The following is a 12,210-nucleotide window of genomic DNA, read 5'->3' on the forward strand; positions in this document are numbered from 1 at the left end:
GAACCTATTGTAAATGGAATTTTCTTAATTTCATGTTTGAATTTTCATTGCTACTGTCTAGAAATACAATTGATTTTTGTACATTGATTCTATATCCTGCAATTTTTCTGAACTCACTCGTTAGCTCTATAGTTTTTTGGTGGATTCTTCAGGATATTCTATATATAATATCATGTCATCTGCAAAGAGAGATAGTTTTACTTCTTCCTTTCCAACCTGAATGTCTTTTATTTCTTTTTCTTGCCTAATTGCCTTGGATAGAACCTCCAGTACAATGCTGAGTAGAAACAACTTTCAGTTTTATTAATTTTCTCTATTGTTTTTCTTTATTTCATTAATTTCCACTCTAATCTTTATTACTTCCTTCCTTGTGCTTGCTTTGGATTTAGTTAGCTCTTCTTTTTCAAGTTTATTAAGGTAGCAATTTAGGTTATTGATTTGAAATCTTTCTTCTTTTTAAATACAGGCACTTACAGCTATCAGTTTCCCTCTAAGTGCTACTTTTACCACATCTCATAAGTTTTGGTATATTGTGTCTTGTTTTCATTTATCTCAAAGTATTTTAAAATTTCTGTTGTAATTTCTTCTTTAACCTATTGGTAATTTAGGAGTGTTTTTTAATTTCCACATATTTGTAAATTCTCCAGATTTCCTTCTATTTTTGATTTTTCATTCACTTCTTTCTAGTTGAAGAACACACTCTCTATGATTCAAATTATTTAAAATTTATTGAGACTTGTTTTATGGCTTAACACCTGGTGTATTCTGGAAAATGTTCCAAGTGCACTTGTTGGGTTCTACAGGTATCTGTTAGGTCCAGTTGGTTTATGGTATTGTTCAGCTCTTCTATTTCCTTTATGATGTTCTGCCTAGTTGTTCTATCCATTATTGAAAGTAGGGTAGTGACATCTCCAACTACTACTGTTCAATTACCTATTTCTCTCTTCAGTTCTGTAAACTTTTGCTTCATGTATTTTGGGGCTCTGCTGTTAAATGCACCGATGTTTATAATTGTTATATCTTCTTGATGGACTGTTATTGTAAAATGTTCTTCTTTGCCTTTATAACAATTTTTGTTCTAAAGTTTATTTAGATATTGGTATAGCCACTCCAGCTTTCTTTTGGTTAGTGTTTGCAGGGTATCTTTTTCCATCCGTTTAAAAAAGTTTGAACCTATTCATACTTTCAGATCTAAAGTGCATCTCTTGTAGACAGCATATAGTCGAATCATATTTTGTATGTGTGTTTTTAAAGTCTATTCTGCTAATCTCTGCCTTTTAATTTAATTGTGAAATATATTTATAGTTAATATAACTAATGATAAGTTAGGATTCCTTCTTCCTTTTCTCTGTTTGTTTTCTACATGTCTTAATGTTTTCTCAGTTCCTCTATTCTTTCACTATTGCCTTCCGTTGAGTTAAATGGATATTTTCTAGTATAGCCTTTTAATTCCCTTGTCATCTCTTTTACTATATTTTTAGTTAGTTTAGGAAATAATTTAGGAAATGGGCAATCACATCCTGGATGTGGATAAATAATTCACAGAGTCACAGGGTAAGACAATAGGATTCATGCAACAGGAATGTCTACCAAACCCAAATTCACCAGTCACTGCACCTAATATACAACCTTGCAGGTAGGAGGTGCTCATTAGAGTTTATTAAACAAATATCCAAAATACATGGTTTTTTTTCTAAATAGAGTAGCAATGTGTGCATGTTGATAGTTAGATATGACATTAATTATTAGGCTAAACTTAAAATGTGGAATGACTGGATAAAATTGGGATGGGCTTTTTTATCCAACTTGAAGGACAGTTAGCCTGTCTCAGCCAGCAGTTTGATTTTTCTTTGTCTGCATGAAAAGTAAAATTATGGTCCTTTAACATCCTATTCTTTCTTGCCTATAGATAGGACTATTTTCCTTTTATCTTAAATGTTTATTAGAGCAGAGTTTTAAGATTTTTATCTTTCCCACTTTTGTATGGAAGCCTATGATGCTGGATATTGCGGAGGGTACTCATGATTCTGAACAATATTTCCTGGTGCCAAGAAGTCAGAAAGCCTTGATTCAGTTGGGGGCTTTCAAGAGCTGATCTTCTGGAACTTAACAAGGGGGCTAAGGGGCCAGATGATCTCTGAATGATAGACAAGGTTGCACTTGCAAGTTTGCTCTTCCTGCTTCTCCAGATAACTACCTCCACTGTTTGTCATGAGATGTGAATTGTTATGGAGGTGGGAGGTGGGTTAAAGTTTATATAATGGGAAAAAGTACTCCTGTTCTCATATTCTGCACATCCCTGAAGGAGGTAAATCTTGGGCCAGGATAAGCATGATACATCTTCTTAAGAGTCAATGTTATTCAAATATCTGGAAAGCTACTCCAATTTTTTCTTTTAGCACAAACACAGATGCATTATGGAAAAGAATGTAAATGCATTGTGAATGTTTCAGATAAGTCTTGAGATCTTTTTAAAGAGTTTGTGACTGTGGTAGGCTGTCTTAGCCACGCCACAGAACACCTGAGGCATATGCACTCACTCTCCTTACTTGTTAGGGGTTGTACTCATTTGCTAGGAATGTCATAAAGTATCAGAGACTCGGTGGCTTAAACAACAGAAATTTATTTCCTCACAGTTCTGTAGGCTGGAAGTCCAAGATCAATGTGTTGGCAGGGTTGGCTTCTTCTGAGGAACTTCCTCCTTAGCTTGTAGATGGGTACCTTTGCCCCATGTCTTCCCACAGTCTTTTCCTGTTTGTGTATCTGTCCTAATGTCCTCTTCTTACAAGGACACCATTCTTATTAGATTAGGGCCCACCCATATGACCTCATTTTACCTTAATTACTTCTTTAAAAGTCTTATCTCCAAATGCAGTCACATTCTGAAGCACTGAGTGTTAGGACTTCAACATATGAATTTTGGGAGGATGTAATTCACCCTAGAACAGAGATGCTTAGGTGGAAGAATTGAGAAGAAATGGTAATTGCCTTGGAGTCAATCTTAAGATTCTAAATTTCCAGGAGATATCACAAGATCAATAAGTTTTCCCAGGACCCTTCAGGCCTAGGAAATATGTCTGTCTCTTTTCTATGTTATCTCCAGGCCACAAGGGAGACCTCAGCTGTAGATGGAGTGAGGTCCTGCTAGGCTACTGAACCATAATAAGAGAGACTACCATGGTAATGAACAACCTGTTGCTGTGAGAATCTAAATAGAATCTGCAATCTATTCTGAAGATATGATCTTTTTAAGCACCAGGAACTAAAGTTATAGATCTGCCCAGTGGGTTGGTCACAGAGAACTTCTTTCTAAAACCTGAGGACAAACAAAGCAGCTAGAGAAGCCATCAAAAGACGTCTAGCACAAAAGCTCCAAGTGTCTAGCCTTGACTGACTGACACTATAAGTAGACTTTTATAATTCCTGGAGACATTAAAGGTTAAGAGCTCTTAAAGAATTTCCTTAAAATAAAAACAACAGATGCAGGTTTAGAGAAACTGATAACAGTTAGAGCTTAATTATAAGAGATAATTTTATCCAGGTGTTAATAACCTACTTTCCCTAAACATACTAAAACAGAGTAAGTAGAAACTAATATAGTGTTTAAGTTCTTATTTTATAAGGTTAGAGCTTACAGAAAAACTAGATTCCAAAATACCATCTGCATCCATACTACAGTAATAAGTTAAACATGTTCACTAGAGAAATACTGGTGGAAATTTAAAACACTCCACTATGTTGATGTGGTCATATCAACAAAGACAGTTATGGACATTCAAGACATGATCTAGTTTTGGTTTTTTAAAGTAAGTTTATGAAAGGATTTTATTTTTACATTTTACTTCTGTGCCTGGATTTTAAAAAGTAAACAGTAGGGAATCAAATTGTTGCTACTTTCAGACAGGTATCAATATTGTTAACAAAAAAATAAATAAATATTTTGGCAACCTAGTAATTCTCCATTAATGTGTAAAGTGCTCTAGTTTTGAAGTTTAAGAAAGCATTAGGTAAAAACTTCAGTTTCCACATTACCTGTAGAAGTAACTTACATAATGGTCAGTTTCACAGGCTCTGGTGATCCATTGACATTGATCAGGAACTCTTCTTCAAAGTGTCCCAGGATGGGAGAACTGAAGGAGATCTGGACAGCCTGGACTCCACTTGGTTTGATGATGCCTTCCTTGGGACTGAAAACAAAGCAGGTCCCCATAGCCGAAGTTGGATGGATCACGTTGAAGAGGGCATCAATGCTGCCTTTGTTGGATAGTACTGCCTATATCAAAAAGACAAGAATGAAAAGGTAGGCAATGGGCCTCCGATTTATTTTCATATAAGCACCAACACAGAAACAGCTGCAGGAAGTAGAACCACAGAAAAACTCCAGGGGAAAAATAAGCAGTCTTCTGTCTTGAATGTTTGAAGACAGGAATCCCAAGACAGAAAGTAATTTTGTGTTTTTATCTCCTCTTTAAAATAGAATTAGTCATATGCATTATATTCATGCTATAAAGATTGATCATAATCACATCTATTGAAGAAGAACCTTAAAAGACCTTTTTTAAAATTCTATCTCTGAAGTAACCAAGGGAAGGTAGGTCTTTCTCTTATACACATGAGAAGGCTGGGATTAAGTGGCATGCTGAAAAATAAAAAGCAAGTTAGAATAGAGGATCAAGAAATATCTAAGCCTATGTTTATAACGTAGCTTGAAGAATGTAGAAAGAGCTATTATTGTGGATTCCAGATTGCAAGGATTCTCTTTGTTGTACCATTAGATTTCATCCTATTGTGGTATTTTCATCTCAAACTGTAATGGATGGATAACTGTTTTGGGATACTTATGTAAGCCATTGTTTTACTACAGAAAAGTTTTTTGTTCATTTCTCTGGTTTTGGTTTTTTTTTTTTTTTTTTTTTTGGCTGCGCAGTGCTGTGTGAGGCATCTTAATTCCCCGGCCAGAGATGGAATGCGTGTCCCCCCGACAGTGGAAGCATGGAGTCTTAACCACTGGACCGCCAGGGAGCTCCAATGCAGAAAAGTTTTATTCCTATATACTAATGTTCTGGAAACAAGTCATTGCCCATATTTGATTGCACGTGAGGTGTGTGTACAAAGCTCATGCCTGGCATTCAGAGGCCTCCACAGGTGACTCCGTCTACCACTCCCACTGTCACTTTCCACAAGTCCGTCCATGAACTTGTACTATAGCCACACAGTCCTATTCCTCGGCTTCTAGAACACAATCTCTATTCCTTGCCAATGCTTACACCTGAATAGGTGGACAGTCATTCTCTCTACTTAGAAAGTGCCTTCAACCTACATCAAGGCACTGGAGGAAAAAAAGAGGAGATGATGAAGAAAGATTCAGAAAAGTATGGGGGGCATGCCAGGAACCGAGAAAGCCAAGAGAGAACTTCCAAAAGGGGTTGAATTGGGATAGAGATTAAGGAGAATAAGCTTTGAGAAAATTCTATAGATTTAGAATTTTTAATTAGAGGCCACCCCTGCCCTTGAAGAAGAAAGTAATCTGAATAGAGTGTGACTGTAGAATCCAGAGTACAAATGTTTAGGGAGCGAGTAGGTGCAGAGGAAATAGTGGTTGACTATTCTAGATTCCTGTTTTGAGAACATTAGTGGTAAAAAAGAGAAAATGAGGGTGGCAAAGCTGCAGGAAGGTATGGTAGGTGAGACCTAGTCTACTTATACTGTTAAATGAGATAATGCACACTTAAGGTCCAGCCTAGATGTTTCTTTCTGTAATAAGAAAAGGAGACTAGGTAACCAAGGTAATAGGGTCTGGGTGGATGTAGGGGATCCACTAGATCAGGGTGCCTCCTCAGGAGCAGAGAAGAAGGAATCAAGAGCATAAGTAGGATACAGTCAGGGGCTCTTGCAAAGGAAGACAACCACTCCTGCCAAGAGAAGATGGATGATGTACCAAAAGAGGTACATAACTAAGTGTTACTTGATATGTTGTTCATCTTTTTACATTTATTTCCCATCTCCCTCATCCTATGTTCCCTGGTCATAGGAGTTACGCTTCATCCTTTATTCCTTTTAAAAACACCACATAGAAAAGTAATTATGACCAGGGTCTCAGAAGCCAAATGCCTGGGTTCAAATCCCAGCTTTTCCACTGACTTGACTAGCCGTGTGACCTTGCAGAACCTGCTTGGCTTCTCTGTGCCCGTTTCCCCATCTGTAAAATGTAAGTATTACTGAGAAACCAGGGGACCCGGGCAACAGCCGTAGTTGCCGCCTGGGGCCAAGCACCACAGTGCATCTTGTTCGCCGTGTAGCTGACAGGGTCTTGGTGCTCCGGCTGGGTGTCAGGCCTGTGCCTCTAAGATGGGAGAGCTGAGTTCAGGATACTGGTCCACCAGAAAGCTCCCAGCTCCACATAATATCAAACAGCAAAAGCTCTTCCAGAGATCTCCATCTCAATGCTAAGACCCAACTCCACTCAACGACCAGCAAGCTACAGTGCTGGACAACCTATGCCAAACAACTAGCAAGGCAGGAACACAACCCCAACCATTAAGAGAGAGGCTGCCTAAAATCATAATAAGGGCAGACACCCCAAAACACACCACCAGACACGGTCCTGCCCACCAGAAAGACAAGATCCAGCCTCATCGACCAGAATACAGGCGCAAGTCCCCTGCACCAGGAAGCCTACACAACCCACTGAACCAACCTTAGCCACTGGGGGTAGACACCAAAAACAACGGGAACTACGAACCTGCAGCCTGCAAAAAGGAGACCCCAAACACAGTAAGTTAAGCAAAATGAGAAGACACAGAAATACACTGCATATGAAGGAGCAAGGTAAAAACCCACCAGACCAAACAAATGAAGAGGAAATAGGCAGTCGACCTGAAAAAGAATTCAGAGTAATGATGGTAAAGATGATCCGAAATCTTGGAAATAGAATGGAGAAAACACAAGAAACGTTTAACAAGGAACTAGAAGAACTAAAGAGCAAACAAACAATGATGAGCAACACAGTAAATGAAATTAAAAATTCTCTAGAAGGAATCAATAGCAGAATAACTGAGGCAGAAGAACAGATAAGTGACCTGGAATATAAAATAGTGGAAATAACTACCACAGAGCAGAATAAAGAAAAAAGAATGAAAAGAATTGAGGACAGTCTCAGAGACCTCTGGGACAACATTAAATGCATCAACATTCAAATTATAGGGGTCCCAGAAGAAGTAGAGAAAAAGAAAGGGACTGAGAAAACATTTGAAGAGATTATAATTGAAAACCTCCTTAATATGGGAAAGGAACTAGTCAATCAAGACCAGGAAGCACAGAGAGTCCCATACAGGAAAAATCCAAGGAGAAACACACCAAGACACATATTAATCAAACTATCCAAAATTAAATACAAAGAAAAAATATTAAAAGCAGCAAGGGAAAAACAACAAATAAAATACAAGGGAATCCCTATAAGGTTAACAGCTGATCTTTCAGCAGAAACTCTGCAAGCCAGAAGGGAGTAGCAGGACATATTTAAAGTGATGAAAGGGAAAAACCTACAACCAATATTACTCTACCCAACAAGGATCTCATGCAGATTTGACGAGATTTTAAAACCTTTACAGACAAGCAAAAGCTAAGAGAATTCAGCACCACTAAACCAGCTTTACAACAAATGCTAAAGGAACTTCTCTAGGCAGGAAACACAAGAGAAGGAAAAGACCTACAATAACAAACCCAGAACAATTAAGAAAATGGTACTAGAAACATACATATCGATAAAAACCTTAAATGTAAAAGGATTAGGACTTCCAGGTAAGATGGCGGAAGAGTAAGACGCGGAGATCACCTTCCTCCCCACGGATACACCAGAAATACAGCTACACGTGGAACAACTCCTACAGAACACCTACTGAATGCTGGCAGAAGACCCCAGACCTCCCAAAAGGCAAGAAACTCCCCACATACCTGGGTAGGGCAAAGCGGAGAGATTCCCGCACAGAGGATCGGTGCCGAGCGGCACTCACCAGCCCGAGAGGCTTGTCTGCTTGCCCGCCAGGGCGGGTGGCGCTGGAAGCTGAGGCTCGGGCTTCGGTCAGAGCGCAGGGAGATGACTGGGGCTGGCGGCGAGAACTCAGCCTGAAGGGGGCTAATGTGCCACAGCTAGCCGGCAGGGAGTCCAGGAAAACTCTGGAGCTGCCGAAGAGGCAAGAGACTTTTTCTTCCCTCTTGGCTTCCTGGTGCGCGAGGAGAGGGGATTAAGAGCGCTGCTTAAAGGGGCTCCACAGACAGGCACGAGTCACGACTGAAAGTGCGGAGCCCAGTGACGGGCGTGGGACGCTGGGGCTGCTGCTGCCGCCGCCAAGAAGCCTCTGTGCGAGCGCAGGTCACTGTCCACACCGCCCTTCCGGGAGCCTGTGCAGCCCGCCACTGCCGGGGTCCCGGGATCCAGGGGCGGCTTCCCTGGGAGAACGCACGGCGCGCCTCGGGCTGGTGCAACGTCACGCCGAACTCTGCCGCTGCAGGCTCGCCCCGCACTCCGTGCCCCTCCCTCCCGCCCGGCCTGAGTGAGCCAGAGTCCCCGAAGAGGCTGCTCCTTTAACCCTGTCCTGTCTGAGCGAAGAACAGACGCCCTCCGGCGACCTACACGCAGAGGCGGGGACAAATCCAAAGCTGAGACCCAGGAGCTGTGAGAACAAAGAAGAGAAAGGGAAACCTCTCCCAGCAGCCTCAGAAGCAGCGGATTAAAGCTCCACAATCAACTTGATGTACCCTGCATCTGTGGAATACATGAATAGACAACAAATCATCCCAAATTGAGGAGCCAGGAGTCAGTGCTGTGCCTCTGAGGTGGGAGAGCCAACTTCAGGACACTGGTCCACAAGAGACCTCCCAGCTCCACATAATATCAAATGGCGAAAATCTTCCAGAGATCTCCATCTCAACACCAGCACCCAGCTTCACTCAACGACCAGCAAGCTAAAGTGCTGGACACCCTATGCCAAACAACTAGCAAGACAGGAACACAACGCCACCCATTAGCAGAGAGGTGGCCTAAAATCATAAAAAGTCCACAGACACCCCAAAACACACCACCAGACGTGGACCTGCCCACCAGAAAGACAAGATCCAGCCTCATCCACCAGAACACAGGCACTAGTCCCCTCCACCAGGAAGCCTACACAACCCACTAAACCAACCTTAGCCACTGGGGACAGACACCAAAAACAATGGGAACTACGAACCTGCAGCCTGCAAAAAGGAGACCCCAAACACAGTAACATAAGCAAAATGAGAAGACAGAAAAACACACAGCAGGAGAAGGAGCAAGATAAAAACCCACCAGACCTAACAAATGAAGAGGTAATAGGCAGTCTACCTGAAAAAGAATTCAGAATAATGATGGTAAAGATGATCCAAGATTCTATTTCCCAGATCCAAAATCTTGGAAATAGAATAGACAAAATGCAAGAAACAGTTAACAAGGACCTAGAAGAACTAAAGATGAATCAAGCATCGATTAAAAACACAATACATGAAATAAAAAATACTCTGGATGGGATCAATAGCAGAATAACTGAGGCAGAAGAACGGATAAGTGAGGTGGAAGATAAAATAGTGGAAATAACTGCTGCAGAGCAAAATAAAGAAAAAAGAATGAAAAGAACAGAGGACAGTCTCAGAGACCTCTGGGACAACATTAAACGCACCAACATTCGAATTATAGGGGTTCCAGAAGAAGAAGAGAAAAAGAAAGGGACTGAGAAAATATTTGAAGAGATTATAGTTGAAAACTTCCCTAATATGGGAAAGGAAATGGTTAATCAAGTCCAGGAGGCACAGAGAGTCCCATATAGAATAAATCCAAGGAGAAATACGCCAAGACACATATTAATCAAACTGTCAAAAATTAAACACAAAGAAATCATATTAAAAGCAGCAAGGCAAAAACAACAAATAACACACAAGGGAATCCCCATCAGGATAACAGCTGATCTCTCAGCAGAAACTCTACAAGCCAGAAGGGAGTGGCAGGACATATTTAAAGTGATGAAAGAGAAAAACCTGCAACCAAGATTACTCTACCCAGCAAGGATCTCATTCAGATTTGATGGAGAAATTAAAACGTTTACAGACAAGCAAAAGCTGAGAGAGTTCAGCACCACCAAACCAGCTTTACAACAAATGCCAAAGGAACTTCTCTAGGCAAGAAACACAACAGAAGGAAAAGACCTACAATAACGAACCCAAAACAATTAAGAAAATGGGAATAGGAACATACATATCGATAATTACCTTAAATGTAAATGGACTAAATGCTCCCACCAAAAGACACAGATTGGCTGAATGGATACAAAAACAAGACCCATATATATGCTGTCTACAAGAGACCCACTTCAGACCTAGAGACACATACAGACTGAAAGTAAGCGGATGGAAAAAGATATTCCATGCAAATGGAAACCAAAAGAAAGCTGGAGTAGCAATTCTCATATCAGACAAAATAGACTTTAAAATAAAGACTACTAGAAGAGACAAAGAAGGACACTACATAATGATCAAGGGATCGATCCAAGAAGAAGATATAACAATTGTAAATATTTATGCACCAAACATAGGAGCACCTCAGTACATAAGGCAAATACTAACAGCCATAAAAGGAGAAATCGACAGTAACACAATCATAGTAGGGGACTTTAACACCCCACTTTCACCAATGGACAGATCATCCAAAATGAAAATAAATAAGGAAACACAAGCTTTAAATGATACATTAAACAAGATGGACTTAATTGATATTTATAGGACATTCCATCCAAAAACAACAGAATACACATTTTTCTCAAGTGCTCATGGAACATTCTCCAGGATAGATCATATCTTGGGTCACAAATCAAGCCTTGGTAAATTTAAGAAAATTGAAATTGTATCAAGTATCTCTTCCGACCACAATGCTATAAGACTAGATATCAATTACAGGAAAAGAGCTGTAGAAAATACAATCACATGGAGGCTAAACAATACACTACTTAATAATGAGGTGATAACTGAAGAAATCAAAGAGGAAATTAAAAAATACCTAGAAACAAATGACAATGGAGACACGACGACCCAAAACCTATGGGATGCAGCAAAAGCAGTTCTAAGAGGGAAGTTTATAGCAATACAATCCCACCTTAAGAAACAGGAAACATCTCGAATAAACAACCTAACCTTGCACCTAAAGCAATTAGAGAAAGAAGAACAAAAACATCCCAAAGTTAGCAGAAGGAAAGAAATCATAAAAATCAGATCAGAAATAAATGAAAAAGAAATGAAGGAAATGATAGCAAAGATCAATAAAACTAAAAGCTGGTTCTTTGAGAAGATAAACAAAATTGATAAACCATTAGCCAGACTCATCAAGAAAAAAAGGGAGAAGACTCAAATCAATAGAATTAGAAATGAAAAAGGAGAAGTAACAACTGACACTGCAGAAATACAAAAGATCATGAGAGATTACTACAAGCAACTCTATGCCAATAAAATGGACAACCTGGAAGAAATGGACAAATTCTTAGAAATGCACAACCTGCCAAGACTGAATCAGGAAGAAATAGAAAATATGAACAGACCAATCACAAGCACTGAAATTGAAACTGTGATAAAAAATCTTCCAACAAACAAAAGCCCAGGACCAGGTGGCTTCACAGGTGAATTCTATCAAGCATTTAGAGAAGAGCTAACACCTATCCTTCTCAAACTCTTCCAAAATATAGCAGAGGGGGGAACACTCCCAAACTCATTCTACGAAGCCACCATCACCTTGATACCAAAACCAGACAAGGATGTCACAAAGAAAGAAAACTACAGGCCAATATCACTGATGAACATAGATGCAAAAATCCTCAACAAAATACTAGCAAACAGAATCCAAGAGCACATTAAAAGGATCATACACCATGATCAAGTGGGGTTTATTCCAGGAATGCAAGGATTCTTCAATATACGCAAATCAATCAACGTGATACACCATATTAACAAATTGAAGGAGAAAAACCATATGATCATCTCAATAGATGCTGAGAAAGCTTTCGACAAAATTCAACACCCACTTATGATAAAAACCCTGCAGAAAGTAGGCATAGAGGGAACTTTCCTCAACATAATAAAGGCCATATATGACAAACCCACAGCCAGCATCATCTTCAATGGTGAAAAACTGAAACCATTTCCACTAAGATC

The 12,210-nt window shown here is 39.8% G+C and overlaps 1 protein-coding gene across 1 annotated transcript in view; it reads right to left on the reverse strand.

Moving 5' to 3' along the window:
• The window catches only part of HYDIN (HYDIN axonemal central pair apparatus protein), a 448,650-nt gene that overhangs the window by 241,108 nt on the left and 195,332 nt on the right, over window positions 1-12,210 (reverse strand). The window contains exon 13 of the mRNA XM_081216141.1: window positions 4,050-4,273. Coding sequence (XP_081072267.1) covers window positions 4,050-4,273 — 224 coding nt within the window. The remainder of the gene's footprint in view (window positions 1-4,049; window positions 4,274-12,210) is intronic.

The sequence above is a fragment of the Mesoplodon bidens genome (assembly GCF_964165515.1).
Source record: "Mesoplodon bidens genome assembly, chromosome: 18".
In the NCBI taxonomy this organism is placed as follows: domain Eukaryota; kingdom Metazoa; phylum Chordata; class Mammalia; order Artiodactyla; family Ziphiidae; genus Mesoplodon; species Mesoplodon bidens.